At 48.0% G+C, this 19,107-nt stretch overlaps 1 gene segment (V, D, J or C); it reads left to right on the top strand.

Annotated features, from left to right (window-relative positions):
• Positions 1-2,690: 2,690 nt before the first annotated feature.
• On the top strand, positions 2,691-3,603 carry LOC117020010 (immunoglobulin heavy variable 3-23-like). The segment is given in 3 exon segments: positions 2,691-2,884; positions 2,986-3,336; positions 3,593-3,603. Coding segments are annotated over 3 exon segments (540 nt in total).
• Positions 3,604-19,107: the final 15,504 nt, after the last annotated feature.

The following is a 19,107-nucleotide window of genomic DNA, read 5'->3' as shown; positions in this document are numbered from 1 at the left end:
AGAGGCCAATCACAGTTAGAACCTCCTACCATCCCCCAAAAGCTCACTCATTAAAGCATGAAATCCAGTCTGAAACGTATGAGTACCATCATCTCAAAGGTCCCAAATATAATCTCTGAATCAGTTATGGGTCACAATTTGTGTGGATCTATCCTGGGGTAAAATCCTCTCTGTCTGTGACACTAGAAGACAAGTTGTCTCTTAAAATACAACAGCAGGGCAGGCAAAGGATAAGAGTTACGGAAGCTTGCATTCAAAATAGATAAAATGGAGGGGTCAGGTAATGATAAATTCTGTGCACAGGAGGGTGTAGAGCACTTGGGCTCCAAGCGTCCCACACTGACGCTGGATAAAGGGGAAGGGACACAGTCTGTCCGCAGGGGCTTTGGGACAAAGGCGCTCGCGCACCACCAGGGGGCGCTCGGGACGCACTCAATTCACGTCCCGGGAGGAGTGGGCTGAGGGCTGCTCTCCTGTCAGGGTTTGGTCTCCAGGCTCCTCAAACCTCCTCCTGACGTTCACGCAGCGGAAAGTGTTTTCTAAACGTTCTGGAAACACAGAAGTGTCCTCCCTTTTTCAGGTATTAGAACATTATCGACTACATTCCCCATATGACACTACACATCCGTGTGACTACTTTCCAAATTACAGCTGACGTCAATACTGTTTTATATTAGTGTCAGGTGTGCAGCGTAGTGGTTAGACATTTATATAATTTATGAAGGAGCCCCCCTCTGACACTGTACAGTCTCCACAATGCTGCTGACTGTGTCCCCCGCACTGTACTCTCCTACTTAGAATACACGGTCACCACGGTAATGAGCACAGTTCCCAAGGGCCAGGCACTGCGACGTCTTCCTCTCCCATAATCAGGTAATAGCCATGAGTTTGGGACGGCAGTGACTTCTGTGTCATAGATAAATAACCAACCTTCAATAACAGCATTCCCCCTGATGGCGGGTGTTCCTAACTGACGTCACCAATTATTCTGTTGTATTAACTTGTTGACGCTCTTTCCTGACTGTCCAGGCAGAGACTCTGTGGAAATGGTCCTTGTGGTCACTGAGAACCCTCAGCCTCTCCATCAGCTCCATGACTCTCTCTCTAACTTCTCAGGATCTCCAAGTCCCAGGGATAGAAAAGCATCCTCTCAACACTTGCGTCTTCTTGGTCTCCTTGAAGGTCAGGAAGCCAGAGGTGCCCAGGGGTGAGGGCACCACCATCACGTGCACACCGAGTGCACTCTTACAGGATGTGCAGCCCGGGGCCCCTTTCCCAGGGGCACATGTGTCCCCAGACCCCAGGACCATCTCCCAGGAAGAAGAGCACACCCACCCCTCACTGCTGTCCAGCTGCCCGTATAGCTCAGCACGTGCAGCTCAGGAAGGCAAACACTGAGGTCTGGGACTGACGGTGATGGCAGGTGAGGGCAGGTGTCCTCCTCCTCAGTCTCCTGGTGGAGACCCAGTGGGCTGTTTGCACAGGGCAGTGACGTGGTGTGGGGATGCTGCAGTCTGGTGAGGACACACCATGCCGTTGTCAGAAGTGACATGACTTTGAAATACAGTTAAGGATCTAATGTATAATATAGACAGACTGGGGATTCTGGTGGCTTGTTAGTCAGTAGGTGTCCGAGGAGAATTAGGGGTTATTTTAGTTTTCTGCTTCAAGGAACATGCATGTGGACATTTCACTGGATACGATGTGACTGACAACATACACTTACATCTTCCCCCTGCTATGTCCGCACACCAGTAGATTTAGTATCATTCACTCAATTATATATTGATATTGGCACTTGTCCACATGTCATCAAAACTGAGCAGTTCCAAATATACCCTCGTGGATTCACTAAGGGTTAAACGTCTTCGTTCCCCCACTGTGAAGTCACAGCCCCACACTACTGACAGGGTCCCTTGTCCCTGCGATGGTGGCTCTTTCCCTGCCTGCTAGTCTCCTGCACGAGACGCCCACCTGAGCTGGGCATCACCACAAGTCCCTCAGGTGGGACAGAGAGTGACCCAGAGAGAGGACAATGGGTGGGGCTGTTCCTACTCGTGCTCCTGCTTCCAGTTTCAATAAAACGTCTATAGATTCAGGTAAGACCTGCATCCTCTTGATCTGTGCTGTTTACTACGGACAAAAATGCATCATTAAAGCTACTACAAGGAAACAAATGGACAATTGGTAAGGAAAGACTTACAGACAACAACATGCAAAATGTCACACTTATGAAATTATATGTACGTGTATCCCATTCTCTACATTCTTAGGTAAATACTACGATGCAGAAAATCGCACATGTTCTCATTACAGAAAAGAGGTTCTGGAACCTCACCTGGCATGTCCATCCCTGCCCTGGAGTGGGATGAGGGAGCAGTGGGGTCCATGGGGCGGGTACCGGGGCTCCCTCTCAGCTGATATGTGTCCTTGGACACATCACACGGCTCCTCAGGCTGCCGTGTGCAGCTTCACCTCTGCAACATGCAGGTGGGATTGATACCTCGGTCGCTTGCTCTGGGTGCTCACACACAAATGAAATGAGGTCATGGGTGCTGAGCACTCATTCCAGCACCATCCCGTGTAAGAAATCATGTTTTCCTGAACTCTCACGTGACCACCAACCAACCAGGACACTCACGCCTGCATGAGGCCCTGCCCTTGTGTAGGTGTCCAAGCCCGGAGCTCCCTATATGGAACGAGGACATGCAAATAGGGGCCCCTGTGCTGATGAAAACCAGCCCAGCCCTGACCCTGCAGCTGTGGGACAGGAGCCCCAGCCCCGGGATCCCCAGGTGTCCCCATTCCGTGATCAGGACAGAGTACAGACGACACACCATGGAGTTTGGGCTCAGCTGGGTTTTTCTTGTGGCTGTTTTAAGAGGTAATTTATGGAGAACAGGAGACTCTGAATATGTGAGAGAATATGACAGAGAAACAGTGGATGTGCGACAGTTTCTGACCAGGATGTCTCTGTGTTTGCAGGTGTCCAGTGTGAGGTGCAGCTGTTGGAGTCTGGGGGAGGCTTGGTGCAGCCTGGGGGGTCTCTGCGCCTCTCCTGTGCAGCCTCTGGATTCACCTTCAGTGACTATGGCATGAACTGGGTTCGCCAGGCTCCAGGAAAGGGACTGGAGTGGGTCTCATACATCAGTTATAATGGTGGTAGCACATACTACGCCGACTCCGTGAAGGGCCGATTCACCATCTCCAGAGACAACAACAAGAACACGCTGTATCTGCAAATGACCAGCCTGAGAGCCGACGACACGGCCGTGTATTACTGTGCGAAGGACACAGTGAGGGGAAGTCAGTGTGAGCCCAGACACAAACGTCCCTGTAGGGGACAGGGGGGCTGGGCTGCAGGGGGCGCTCAGGACACCAGGGGGCGCTCAGGACACCAGGGGGCGCTCAGGACACCAGGGGGCGCTCAGGACACACCCAGCACAGGGACCAGCCCCAGGAGCAGGTGGGACCTGGGTGGGGAAGGGGCTTCCTGTTGAGAACAGAGATTTCCTCTCAAAGCTCTCAGCTGCCCCCAGGGATAATACTTGCTTCTGCTTTGTGGCTCTGTTTTCTCATACTCTCACTGCAGACAACAAGTGAAGAAGGGACATGGTCTGTTTTCAGATGACATACTGCAGTGACTTGGGACCACTCCTCACCAAATTCCTGGTGTCCTGTATTTATTTCTTGATGAAAGGACCATCCTGAAGCCTCTTCTAGAAAGGAGCAGATGAGCTCTTGACAACTTTAAGTAAAATGTCATGTTGACTCTTCAATACACAACAAAATGTGCCCCAGAGTGTGTCTGCTCACATAAATAGTGATCAGGTTTCATGCTGTTCTCATGCTAATTGATCAGCACACACACACACACACACACACACACACATGGACTCACACACGTGCACTGACACTCACACATGCTCACAGACACACACACTCAGACACACACAGAGACACTCACACACAAGCACAGAAAACTCACACACTCAAACTCACACACACACAGGTTTTAGAAAAAGAAATACATTCAAACATAAGCCGTCATACAAATGTGTTCTGAGGGCACATGATGTTGCACGTGGTTTCCTCTGAAATGTGTCCAGACACCTTCCACCTGTTCATGGACCATCAGCAATATTCTCGGTGCAGATGGTCCGTCCTGCTAATATTGTTACTATTTGTACTTTAGAGATGACCTTTCACTAGAATTTGTTTTATTTTTACCCACTGCAGTAACAACTATTATAAATAAAATTATGTCTCCGTATCTTCAGAAATGATTACCACATAAGTTTTGATAACATCCATCATCTCATATGGATATAAGAAAAGAGAAGAAAACAAAACAAAGAAAAGAACAAGGAGGGAAAGTGTCTTTCCTTGTGCTGAGTACTTTGAGGGTCGACTCCCTCACCAACGTCCAACACAGCACACAGCAGTGTTCACTGCAGCCAGCGAGTTGTCCACTACATCCCGGCGCTCACTTCTCCTGTAACTGGAAGTTTGTACCTTTTCATCATCGTCATGCACTTCTCCCACTGCCCAGCCCCCACCCACGGTCACGACACATACGATCCCTTTTTGTATGATTCTCTTTAGATTCCACACATAAGTTAGGTCATACAGTGTTTGCCTTTCTCTGTGTGACTTACATAGTTTACCATTATGCCCTAGAGGTCCATTTATGTTGCTGCAAACGGCAGCATTTCCTTCTTTTTATGGCTGAATACTATTCCATTACACATACTTTATTCACTCACTTGTTGATAGACACTTAGGTTGCATCCATGTCTCGGCTATGGTACATAAAGCTTCAGTAAACATGGGAGCACAGATAACTCTGCGACATGGTGACTTTGTTTCATTTAGATATATACCCAGAGGTGGGATTACTGGATAATATCATACTTTTATTTTTAATATTTTGAGGAACCTGCATACTGTTTTCTGTAGGAGCTGCACCCATTTATTTACCAACAATAGGACATAAGAGTTCCCTTTCCTGCACATCTGTGCCACCATTTATTATCTCTTTTGTTGTTGTTAATAGAGATTTTTTACTTTTTTGTGATTATGCTATTTTGTTTTCTGGGTTTCAGTTTTAGAGGTTCTTTTACAATCTAGACAGTATCACACTATCAGATGTATAATTTGCAATTATTTTCTACCATTCAATAAGTTCCTTTTCATGATGTCCATTGTGTCTTTCTAATGCACATACAATTTCGAGTTTCATCTATCCTGATTTGTCTATTGTGCTCGTAGCCTGTGTTTTGATATCATATTGGATAAACTATTGCCAAATCCATTGTTATGAAGCTCTCCTTTATGTTTTCTCTAGGGTTTTTATACTTTTACATCTTATACTTACACGTCTTGTATATTTATATATAAATCATTTTGAGTAATTTTTGTATATGGCATATGATGGGGTTCAGTCACATTCTTTTGCAGGAGGATGTCCACTGATACCAGCACCATTTCTTGATGACACTGCTCTTTTTCCATCAGGTGATCAATCAATGCACGAAAATAAAATGACAAAATTCAGCATGGTTTTTTATTTTAATATCGTGCAACACACTGGGAATAGAAGGAAACTGTGACATATAATAAAGGCCCTATGTCACAAGTGCACACATAACTTCATTCTCCATAGGGAAAGAATAAGACCTTTCCCTCGAGGACGAGGAGGAAGACAAAGATGCCACACTCTCCCATCCATCACAGGGTGCAGGTCAGACCCAAAGAATTTTCACCAAAAAATTAAATAAAGGCTCCAAATTGGAAAGAACGATGTACAGTTAGCATTGTGACACAGGACTTGATGTCATATGTGGAATACATTTTACCCCATTAATGAAATGGAGTTTCCTTTAGCAGAAGAGTTTAATGTGTGTGTGGATTTGCTTTACATTGTATATGAGTTTGCTGCATTCACTGGACACAGCAGTAATTTAATGCAGATCTGAGTGACCAGTTTGGGCTTGGGTCTGTCCCTGTGTGTGTGAGTCCATTCGTGTGTGTGTGTGTGTGTGCGCGTGTGTGGGAGGGGCCAAATCACAGGGTAATAATATTTTCATCTCTATCTATCACATTCCAACTTTAGATATCAAATAGTTTTATTTGAGAAGCTTATTAAATTGCTTTAAAGAAAGCAATTTATTCCCAGCAACTCCTTCTTCACCATAAATTCAGTGTGTAACCAAATGTAGGCCCATGTGCTCTTCCCAGGATTCTGAAACGTGGATTGACCCGAGGATATAGGGAACTCAGTTGTCACCCGGTCATTCTGTGAGAGGCAGTGACATGAGTCCAGGGCTTATCAGGTGTGACCCTGACTGACACTGCAGTCCTTTGCAGGCTTCCTCCAGGCTCTTCCTGATGCTGAGCGCACTGTGCCTGTGCAGTATTCTAATAGCACTGTCACTCAGGCACGTTTCATGCTCTTGGCCCTGAAACCTGGAGCAACAGACCCCACACAAACCACACGTGTTTAATCACAACAGAACAGTGAGCTCAGAACAACCAGCACGGCGGAGCATACAGAGCACTGGATGCCCTAGGATGTCGGGGTCACGGGGGAGAAGAGCGGAGGACGACGTGAGGTCACTGAGCCCACAGAGGTGACTGTGCCCCCTGACGAGGTCCATTTCGGGACCACCCTGTGGGATGCACACGCAGTGGGAACACGCCCATGAGCTGCACTTGTTCACACAGTAAGTGTGAGTGATGTGTCCACTGACCCTCTGCCCCACCATGGACACGGTCTGCTCCACTCTCCTGCTGCTGACCGTCCCTTCCTGTGAGTGCTCCGGTCAGGGCCTCAGGGATGGAGGGACTCCAGTTCTCGTCCAGAAGTAGCTTCACCTTTCTCCTGCTTTCTCCACAGGGGTTCTGTCCCAGGTCACCCTGCAGGAGTCGGGTCCTGGGCTGGTGAGACCCACCCAGACCCTTACGCTGACCTGTTCCTTCTCGGGGTTCTCACTGAGCACTACTGGTATGGGAGTGGCCTGGGTCCGTCAGCCCCCCGGGAAGGTCCTGGAGTGGCTTGCAAACATTTGGTGGGATGATGATAAGTATTACAGCCCATCTCTGAAGAGCCGGCTCTCGATCTCCAAGGACACTTCCAGAAACCAGGTGGTCCTAACAATGACCAGCATGGACCCTGCAGACACAGCCACGTATTTCTGTGCACGGAGGCACAGAGACACAGCCCCGGGGACTCCTGTACAAGAACCCAGGCTGGGCCTCAGCTGGGCCCCCACGTCTGCAGCACAGGAACGTGTGGCACATGGCATTTCCTGCCAGGCTCTGGGGTTCCTCCCAACCCACAGCCTCAGACCGCCGTCTTCCTTTCTCTTCTCTCCTTAGAAGACCCACGGCCCTGTGAGTGCTGCATGCAGGTGAGAGGCTCAATTCTGTTTCATCAGCATTCAATCTGACAAGGTCAGGTACGTAGACACAAGATCACCCACAGAATGCTGCTGTTTCACGGGCTGCTGTCCCTGTAAGTGACAGAATACAAACAAACACAAAGTCAACTTTGATTAAAATGCTGGATTTCATGTTGAAGTAACATTAGCTCATAAGAAATCCGAATGAATTCCCGAGTTTCATATCCCAGCTTCTGTTGCCATGAAGAAGAAAAAGTGGTCCAAAATGCAGGAATAAATATTGTATGAAATGACAGCACAGATGGATGGTGCTCTCCTCATGGAGTGACTGACAGTGGCGGTGCACAGATGATCGTCAGCGGTTTCACACGGGAGGTGTGACGCATAAAACTTGCTCCAGGACGTGATTTTGCACCCAGAGAGCCATGACAGGCCACGATAGTGATACACCCAAACCTGGAAACAGAGATGCCTAAGTTTGACTCCAGAAGTACATGTTTACATCTGACGAGCAACCTGGCAGAAAAGATACTGCAAAGCATCTCTCATGACGTCTCAAGTTCAAGTTTGAGCATGTAATCAGAATTGTCGGCATTTTATGAAGACCATACCACGAAAAAGAATCACCAAAGTCTATAAATTCCTAAAGAAATAAATAGTGTTAACATATATGAATGAGTGACTATGTCACAACTTTTTTTTTCCTTTTTTCTTTTTCTTTTTTATTTTATTTTAATTTATTGGGGTGACAATTGTTAGTACAATTACATAGATTTAAGGTGTACAATTCTGTATTATATCACCTATGTCACAACTTTAAGACCTCACACAAAAATTTTTTTTAGATAAATTGCAAATCATGAAATTATTTACAGGCAACTAATAATTATGAAATTATATTGTGTTTGAAAAAGCATGACGCATTCAAGGAAAAAAGTGTAAGTTAGACTATACCAAACTTAAAAACTTTTTTGTTCCTACATGACTATCCAGAGAATGAAAGACAAGCCACAGACCAGGATAAAATAATTGCACATCATGTACCCATCAGATGGCTGCAGAATGTATCCAGAATATAATAAGAACCCTCTAAACTCAACGGAAGGAAAAGAAACAACTGTTTATACAGCAGGCAGAGATTTGTACAGACCTGTCAGTTCAGAGGACACAGAGGTGGGAAAGGGGCTAGGAGAAGTCACTCAGCATCACTGGTCACTGGGGATATTCAGAGCAAGACCCCGGTGAGAACATGGTTCCTTTGTCACAGAGTCTCTGAGGGAAGAGGAATTCTGTCACCCTCTGGCTTTACATTCTTTCTCGTTCTTGCTCTTTCCAAGTGAGAGCTCCAGTTCGTGCAGGCTGGAGATTCTCTCATTTTCCACAAGCCCTGAGGTGTGGATCACTTCCCAGACTGGGGCAAAACAACCAGGCTGCTGTGAAGGGATGGTCTCCACAATCAGATTCTGGAGGGTGGGAGCTGGTGTGGATCTTGCCCAGTCCTGGAGAGACCAGCAGGAAGGTCAGGTCCCCTCAGTCTGTGCATCCTGGCAGATTCACTCTGATCTTAGCACAGTGGCTTTTTGAAATGTTTACGTATTTGTCATTAATCCCTTGTTCTTTGCAGGTCTGTGCCATCTGGAGACCTGTCACCCTGGGAGAAAGATTCTTGGTCGTTTTCTTACTGCAGGCTCCTGACATCTAGACCTCGGAGTGTAGCTTTCCGTGACCTCACTTATCGGATGGTGTTGAAGGAAATTACGGATTTGCACCTAGTCCATCTGTCTTCTTATTGTCGCTGTGTATGTTCTAAGAATGAGAATCACATGTCCTCAGCTCTCTGCGTGTCCAAGATGAGTAGCGGCTTCCCGTGTCATAGGCAGGAATGGGGACACTCCAAACACTTGTCAGCAGGAGAACAGAAACACAGTGAAAATATCCACTTCTTGGAAGAAGAGTCAGCACTAATCCCATATGAGCCTCATTCATAGCACACATTGCATTTCCAATTGTGACACTGAGAAGATAAAAGTTGTAAGTATATGCTGTGTGATTCCATTTGTGTGAACATGAAAGATGAGACCTACTGTGAGGAAACATGAAGATGACAGGAGCACCTGGGCACAGGGTGGGAGGCTGGCAAGAATGGCAGATGAATGGCAGGAACACAGGAAGCAGCACGGTGAGGACTGGTCACCATTTGCTGATGGTGCTGGTGGTGCTGGTGGTGATGACGGGCAGGTGAACACACACCAGGACTTATCCACAGTAACTGTTCAGTGTGTGCTTTGTCACATTGACATGGACTGTACCTGACAGAGCTATACCACAACATGGTGGTTACATTAAAATGCATATATCACAAGAGAGAGAAAGCCAGAAACACGGATATGACACCACACAAGGTACAGACTCCTGAACATACACATGTGTGACCCGGGATCTCACTACATGTTCTCAGTAAACACTGGAGGGCAGCAAACGCCACATGTTCTCATTATAGGAAGGGGGTCTGCAGACCTCACTGGGCATGAGTCCATCTGTCCTGGAGGTGGATCTGGGGAGCTGTGGGGTCCAAAGGGAGGAGCACAGGGACAGACAAATGAGATCACTTTAACCGGACAGCTTATAACTCTATGGGTCTCTTTGAACTTGTTCATCTGTGAAATAGACATAAAACTGATATCTATATCACATGACTTGTGTGTATAAGTAAAAATGGAATAAGATGATGGGTCCTAAGTGTTTACATCAGCCTCTAACATAATAATTCATATTTTCCCAAATGTTCTAATTGCCAGAAAGTGCCCCAGGACACTCACGCCCGCGTGAGGCCCTGCCCTCGTGTAGGTGTCCAACCCCGGAGCTCCCTATATGGAAGGAGGACATGCAAATAGGGGCCCCTGTGCTGATGAAAACCAGCCCAGCCCTGACCCTGCAGCTGTGGGACAGGAGCCCCAGCCCCGGGATCCCCAGGTGTCCCCATTCCGTGGTCAGGACTGAGCAGAGACGATACACCATGGAGTTTGGGCTCAGCTGGGTTTTCCTTGTTGCTGTTTTAAGAGGTAATTTGTGGAGAACAGGAGACTCTGAGTATGTGAGAGAATATGAGTGCGAGAAACAGTGGATGTGTGACAGTTTCTGACCAGGATGTCTCTGTGTTTGCAGGTGTCCAGTGTGAGGTGCAGCTGGTGGAGTCTGGGGGAGGCTTGGTGCAGCCTGGGGGGTCTCTGCGCCTCTCCTGTGCAGCCTCTGGATTCACCTTCAGTAACTATGAGATGCACTGGGTCCGCCAGGCTCCAGGGAAGGGGCTGGAGTGGGTCTCATACATTAGTAGTGGTGGTGGTACCACATACTACGCCAACTCCGTGAAGGGCCGATTCACCATCTCCAGAGACAACGCCAAGAACACATTGTATCTGCAAATGACCAGCCTGAGAGCCGAGGACACGGCCGTGTATTACTGTGTGAGGGACACAGTGAGGGGAAGTCAGTGTGAGCCCAGACACAAACCTCCCTGCAGGGGACAGCGGGGCTGGGCTGCAGGGGACGCTGAGAACACCAGGGGGCGCTCAGGACACCAGGGGGCGCTCAGGACACACCCAGCACAGGGACCAGCCCCAGAAGCAGGTGGGGACCTGGGTGGGGAAGGGACTTCCTGTTGGGAACTGAGATTTCCTCTGAAATTTCTCAGCTGCCCCCAGGGGCATTTCTTGTGTCTTCTCTGTTACTCTAACGTCTGCTATTCGCAGCAGCTGACAAGGAGGTACCATTGTTTACAAAGAAATATCACCAGTGACCTATTTCTTTCCTTGACTGACTTCCTCTGTGTTCTGTTTTTATTTCTTGACAGTGATACCATCTTGAAGGTTATCGTCTCCCCTGTGGTTGGGAAACATCTACCACAAAGAGAGACCCCAGCACAGCCCAGGCCCCTGTGTGCTGAGCTCAGGCCCTCTGTCCCCCACATGCCCACGGTGTCCCCACACTGCACGTCCTTCCCACAGGCACACCTGGCCCACAGGGGATCAGCCTCCAGGGCTGTTTGCCCAGGAACCTCTGTCCTCCCTACATTTCAACATTAACCAATTGCTCTTCATATTTCAGGTGGAAGTTGAAACCCTCCCCAACATCACCTTCTGTCACCTACTGTCCTAATTCTCACTCACTCTGTCCCAGACCCTGAGCTCCATGGGGCTGGAGCTCTGCTCACACCCCCAGCTCTCCCCACAGTACCCGTCACAGGAGGGAGGTCCAGTAAATATATGGGCTTTCACGTGTCCCCATGTCATCTGATCCATCTAATATGTGTGTCCATTTGTGGACACCACAGGTCAGGTTACGCTCACGTGGTTTGAAGGGGCCCTGCTGAGCCCATCTGTCACGGAAACATGACTCATGGTGACACAGGCACTGTTGCAGGACAGGCCTGTGTCAGGTGGGGACAGATTTGGCTGCTGACTAACAAGCACCACTAACAAGTCAGGAGCTTTATGACACAGGACACCCCAATGACCCTACATTTAGAGAGAATCACGGTGAACACCTCATGGGTGGCTGTGTCGAGAAACTGATCAGGGAGCACAGTGGGTGTGCTGGTCACTTCTCATGTGACAGTGAGCGGTCCACGTGCCGAGTCGGGTATTTGTGAGCTAAAGTTATGGGAAAGACATGAAGCAGGACTGACAGGGAACCCACAACTGAAAGATTCTTTAAGACATTAAATTAAAAATATAGCAAAGGCATATGAGCTGAATGTATTAAAGAAACTCGATACAGAATAGAGAATAATTGAGTATTGCTCTCAATACAAGTATTTAAAATATTGTTTTCTCAATTTATGTTCACTCACATTCTCTAAAACTTTCAATCAATTTGATTGTAGAATTAAAGAAATAGCTACAAAAAATGAACATACAGAGGGTGAGAAAAAATATATACACATTTTAAGAAAGGAAAAAAGTGCATTAAAATTGTAATACTCAACATATACCAATAATGAAAGATAAATACGAGTCATGTGTGTACATTTTTTGGTAGCCCTGACATATCAAACGAAGCAGCTATCGTCAAACTTTTGCAATTAAAACGAAGTGTAGGTGCTAAAAGGTGTCCTCATCTTCTGTCTCCATTTCCAATTCTGTTCTTTGAGCAAAACACTGACCTTAGATGTCAGCCCTTCATCCCAAAGTCTTTGATGGAAGGAAAGAAATCGTGACAACGTGCCTGCCTCCTGCAGCCCGTGTGGCTCAGCGTGACCACCAGGGGACAGGTCACTTCCACAATCCTGCACCAGGACACCTGGTGGCATGAGTATCTAACTTGGTATCACAAGAAGAAGAGACACTTTCTTGCTGCAGAATGAAGCTAAAGTGTGGGAGTCATTTTAAAGCCATTCAACTGAAGAGAAGTGAGAAACAGCATTTGTGCATCACTGAGAGTGTATGCTGTGCTCTCAGTGTCACTATATTCTTAACCTTTAACAAGGGTCCCTCACACTGATTTGCACGGGGCCCTGACATGGCACAGTCCGTCTGCTGGTGACTTTAGCTTTACACCCACGTAAAGGTCTTTGCTGTAAGGACTCACCAAACTCAGGAAGACATCCATTCAGAGGGGTCGATGCAGGTGGGTGTGATCAGAAGGGCTGAGATTTCCCATGTGGGGAACCTCGTGAGTTTGGATTTCTCTCTGGGTTTCATGGTCGGAGAGACTAAGGAGCATTTGAGCTTCTCACAGAAGTGGCTCCTCGTCGCTTTGAGGGACATTTCTGTGTCCACTCCTCATGGGGACGGCCCAGCATCCCTAATCCAAGGAGAACAGGATTAATTCACTGCATGGTGTAGACCGTTCCACCTGTTAGATCTGTTTTTATAGAAGCTAGCCTTCTGTCATCCACCCCATTGTGTCCTGGATAAATACGGGTTCATCTACTTTATCAAATAGAAAGGAATCATGGGGGAGGGTAGAGCGCTCACACACTAGACCCCGAGTGTATAGGAGCCCCCGCCCAGCACACAGTGTACAGCCTACAGCCCCACCCACACGCCCACATGAAGCCTGAGCCCAAGCTGACGAGCAGAGGGGAGCTGAACCCCGAGTCTGGAGAGGAACTTGGGTGCTGGAACCTGGAGTTCTCAGGGGTCTGAATAGGAGATTCCTGGGGGTACGACTCTGTTTCCCAGGCCTGTCTCCGTGGTTCATGGTAGAGGGTAGAGGACCCATGGTTTTCCTGCATAAAATGGGGACAGAACAGGGCAAGGAGCAGCTGCTGGGAATGCAGAAAGGCACCTCCTGCATCGTGTGTGTTCATGCACTTTATCACCTTATCTACTTATCATGTTTCCACATCTTTACAGACCTTTCCTGCTGGGGAGACACAGCCCCTCGTCTCAGTCCTAAGGGGAAGCACAGCCCAGGCTGGAGCAGGCCTTTCACACACAAACTCACCCACCCAGAGCACCGCCTCTCTCTGGCCCGCACACCAGGACACACTTCTCTGCCTTCATCATCCCAGGCCCACGTGCCCGGCACAGGGAGACGCCCCTCATGTCTGAGCCCACTGACATTACTCAACCTGGTCCATCCAACGCTGATCACCTGCCTGCCCCTCCTTTCCCAGGGAAAGGCCAATGAGACCAGGTCCTCAGCTGCCCCTCGCTCCCTGTCTCCTGCCTGCTGACCACCCTGGTCCTTCCATGTGGTCTCACGTGGTCTCAATCTTTCTGTTTGTAGGACCTGTGAGCGTGATAAACTCTGTTTTCCCCTGATCCCCTCCTGTGTGTCCTCTGGTGGCCGTGCCTGACTGACATCTCATGGAAGAATGCAGACAACTGGTACTAAAGCAGGAAGGTTTAGTATTGAGGGGGGTCTTAGAGACGCCCTGTAACTGCTTGTCTTCACGATTGGCTGTCTCAGTTGGGCTCTGACATCTGGGAAAACTCAGTGTCACGTGGGGTTTCCTGTGTGTGTGTCTGTGCTGCTCTCTGTGGCCTCATTTGGAAAGAGGCAACACCTCCTGTCCTAAACTGTGGGCAAAGGTAGGAGTCTGTTTGAGGTCAGGGTGTTGTGTGGTCTGAGCAGCTGTCCAGAAGCCTCTGGAGCTGAGCCCAGACTCTGGGAACCTCCCTGAGCAGAGAAGAGAGAGAACAGGCTCAGCCCTGTCCTGGGACGGCTTCATTGACCTCTAACCTATGTCACAAAGGGCCAGCGGTCAGCACACCCCAGCCCTGGGCATCAGAATAGACAGTGGGGAACGAGGAGGCTGCAGGCCATGGGCACATGTCCCTGAGTCATCAGTGACCCCACAGCCAACACCACCTGTCCCTGACGTCCATCAGAAAGGGATGGGGGCCCCCAGTCCTCAGACCAGGATGTGGGCTTCCCGGGACCTACAGATGATGGACATGGAGACAAAGATCTGCCTGCAGCCCTTCTCAGGATGCTCCAGAATCCAACTCTGCCCAGTGTTCTGTTATTTTAGTTACTACTGAAGAGTTTCTGAAAGTGGGAAGAGACTTGTGAAGTGGCTGCAATAATCAAGACTGTGTGTCATTGGTGGAGGGAGAGACACACGTCAATGGAGCAGAATGCGTGGGACCTTGGATAAGACAAGGGCTTCCTGATGTGACACACAAAGTATGGACCTTCAAACAGCAATATGCTAGGATGGTCTGGTGGCTCAGGCAGTTAGAGCTCCATGCTCCTAACTCCGACAGCTGCCGGTTCGAGTCCCACATGGGCCAGTGGGCTCTCAACCACAAGGTTGCCAGTTCAATTCCTCGAGTCCCACAAGGGATGGTGGGCTCTGCCCCCTGCAACTAAGATTGAACATGGCACCTTGAGCTGAGCTGCCGCTGAGCTCCCAGATGGCTCAGTTGGTTGGAGCGCGTCCTCTCAACCACAAAGTTGCTGGTTCGACTCCCGCAAGGGATGGTGGGCTGTGCCCCCTGCAACTAGAAAACAGCAACTGGACCTGGAGCTGAGCTGCGCCCTCCACAACTAAGACTGAAAGGACAACAACTTGACTTGGAAAAAAGTCCTAGAAGTACACACTGTTCCACAGTAAAGTCCTGTATCCCTTCCCCAATTTTAAAAAAAAGCAATATGGTGATTTCTATTCAAATAAAAAAGTTTGATACTTAGAATTTTATTCAAGAAATGTAATATATGCTGCACATTACAAACTGTAATAAGATAAATATCTTATGAAGCAGTGGAAAGACTAATCACCTCTTAACGAGAAGTGAGACAAACCACAGTATAAATGTCCAACATCTTTAAGGAGGAGCCTCCAAGCCTGACTGTGCAGGGAGTCAGTTACTTAGAGAAAAATGAAGTCACATGAGCACAAAAGAAGTAGAGGTGGGAAGGACTGTTTGTGTTTCTGATATATTTACAAGAAAACTGACATCAAATTTTTATTTTAGTTGAATTTTTATCTATGAACGTTTGGGAACTGTGAATATATTTAATGTGTTGGGTGTCAGAATGTGCCTGCACAAAATGCTAAGAACTTTAATAATTATTAAAAATATCCATAAGTTTTGAAACCTGGTGATCGACTCACAAAAGTATGGTTTTTCTTTGACCTTTTTCAGTGTATCTTATAGACCATGGGCTCTTTCATCCCAGACTCAGAGGCTGTATGAATTCAAGAGAGAGACCCTACTGGGCCCATAAGGACCAGGGGAGCCTGACTCAGTCCCTCCCCACTTATAGGAACAGGCTGCCCCACATGCAAATTTCTCCCCAGGCTCCAGGGTAAAACCCTCCTTGGGCTGTGAGCTCCCAGCTCTCTCCTCACACAGGGCTGAGGTCTCTGGGGAAGGCAGAGCTCTGGTGTAGAAGAAGATGGCACTGCTGGGTCTTCTCCTGTGCCTGGTGACAGCCCCCCAAGGTGAGGGTCTCAGGTGTCAGACACGGGTCTGTGGGATGGATGTGACTGCACGTGAGTGACAACTGATTCTCCTTGTCCCCACGTGTCCTGTCCCAGGTGCAGCTGCAGGAGTCGGGCCCAGGACTGGTGAAGCCCTCACAGACCCTGTCCCTCACCTGCGCTGTCTCTGGATTCTCCATCACAACCAGTGGTTACTGCTGGCACTGGATCCGACAGCCCCGGGGGACGGGACTGGACTGGATCGGGCGCATATGTTATGAAGGGAGCACTAACTACAGCCCGTCCCTCAAGAGCCGCACCTCCATCTCCAGAGACACGTCCAAGAACCAGTTCTCCCTGCAGCTGAGCTCTGTGACCACCGAGGACACGGCCGTGTATTACTGTGCGAGGGACACAGTGAGGGGAAGTCAGTGTGAGCCCAGACACAAACCTCCCTGCAGGTGACAGGGGGGCTGGGCTGCAGGGGGCGCTCGGGACACCAGGGGGCGCTCCAGACCCACAGAGAACAGGTGTTCTCCTGGGTGGGGAAGGGGCTCCTTGTTGGGAGCAGGGATTTCCTCTCAAAGCTCTCAGCTGCCCCCAGGGACAACACTTACTTCTTCTTTGTGGCTCTGTTTTCTCATACTCTCACTGCAGACAAGTGAAGAAAGGACATTGTCTGTTTTCAGATGACATGTCTCAGTGACTGGGAACTACTCCTTCACCAAGTTCCTGAGTGTCCTTTATTTATTTCTTGATAAAAAGACCATCCTGAAGGCTCTTCTAGAAAGGAGCAGATGAGCTCTTGACAACTTTCCGTAAAATGTCATGTGAGCTCTTCAATACACAACAAATTGTGCCCCCTAGCGTGTCTGCTCACATAGGTAGTGATCAGGTTTCATGCTGTTCTCATGCTACTTGATCAGCACACACACACACACACACACACACACACACGGACTCACACACGTGCACTGACACTCACACAGGCTCACAGACACACACACTCAGACACACACACAGACACTCACACACAAGCACAGAAATCTCACACACTCAAACTCACACACACACAGGTTTTAGAAAAAGAAATACATTCAAACACAAGCCGTCATACAAATGTGTTCTGAGGGCACATGATGTTGCACGTGGTTTCCTCTGAAATGTGTCCAGACACCTTCCACCTGTTCATGGACCATCAGCAATATTCTCGGGGCGCATGGTCCGTCCTCCTAATATTGTTACTACATGTACTTTAGAGATGACCTTTCACTAGAATTTGTTTTATTTTTACCCACTGCAGTAACAACTATTATAAATAAAATTATGTCTCCGTATCTTCAGAAATGATTACCACATAAGTTTTGATAACATCCATCATCTCATATGGAAATAAGAAAAGAGAAGAAAACAAAACAAAGAAAAGAACAAGGAGGGAAAGTGTGCTTTCCTTGTGCTGAGTACTTTGAGGGTCGACTCCCTCACCGACGTCCAACACAGCACACAGCAGTGTTCACTGCAGCCAGCGAGTTGTCCACTACATCCCGGCGCTCACTTCTCCTGTAACTGGAAGTTTGTACCTTTTCATCATCATCACGCACTTCTCCCACTGCCCAGCCCCCACCCACGGTCACGACACATACGATCCCTTTTTGTATGATTCTCTTTAGATTCCACACATAAGTTTGGTCATACAGTGTTTGCCTTTCTCTGTGTGACTTACAAAGTTTAACGTTATGCCCTAGAAGTCCATTTATGTTGCTGCAAACGGCAGCATTTCCTTCCTTTTATGGCTGAATAGTATTCCATTACACATACTTTATTCACTCACTTGTTGATGGACACTTAGGACAAAATTTAACATGGCTTCTAATTTAAAAAAAAATCATGCAACACACTGGGAATAGAAGGAACTGTTGCATATAATACAGGCCCTGTATGAAGTGCACACATAACTTCATGCTCCACAGTGAAAGAATAACACCTTTCCCTCGAAGACGAGGAGTAAGACAAAGAGGCCACACTCTCCACTCCCATCCATCACAGGGGTGCAGGTCAGACCCAAAGACATTTCACCAAAAAATTAAACGAAGGCTCCAATTGGAAAGGAAGACGTACAATTAGCATTGTGACACAGGACATGATGTCATATGTGGAATACATTTTATCCCATTAATTAAATGGAGTTTCCCTTAGGAGAAGAGTTTAATGTGTGTGTGGATTTGCTTTACATTGTATATGAGTTTGCTGCATTCACTGGACACAGCAGTAATTTAATGCAGATCTGAGTGAACAGTTTGTGCTTGGGTCTGTCCCAGTGTGTGTGAGTCCATTCGTGTGTGTGTGTGTGTGTGTGTGAGGGGCCAAATTGCATGGTAATAATATTTTCATTTGTATCTGTCACCAGTCCATCTTTTGATAACACACAGTTTTATTTGAGAAACTCTCCACTTTACATGCAATTACCTCACTTCAAAGAAAGAAATTTATTCGAAGCAATTCCTTCTTCACCATAAATTCAGTGTGCAACCAAATGTAGGCCCATATGCTCTTCCCAGGATTCTGAAACATGGATTGACCCGAGGATACAGGGAACCTAGTTGTCACCCGGTCATTCTATGAGAGGCACTGACATAAGTCCAGGGCTTATCAGGTGTGACCCTGACTGACACTGCAGCCCTTTGCAGGCTTCCTCCAGGTTCTTCCTGACGCTGAGCGCACTGTGCCTGTGCAGTATTCTAATAGCACTGTCACTCAGGCACGTTTCGTGCTCTTGGCCCCGAAACCTGGAGCAATAGACCCCACACAAACCACACGTGTTTAATCACG

Source organism: Rhinolophus ferrumequinum, unplaced genomic scaffold, assembly GCF_004115265.2.
Source record: "Rhinolophus ferrumequinum isolate MPI-CBG mRhiFer1 unplaced genomic scaffold, mRhiFer1_v1.p scaffold_56_arrow_ctg1, whole genome shotgun sequence".
Classification (NCBI taxonomy): Eukaryota; Metazoa; Chordata; class Mammalia; order Chiroptera; family Rhinolophidae; genus Rhinolophus; species Rhinolophus ferrumequinum.
The sequence above is the reverse complement of the archived record's forward strand: the minus strand, read 5'-3'. Positions and strand labels throughout refer to the sequence as shown.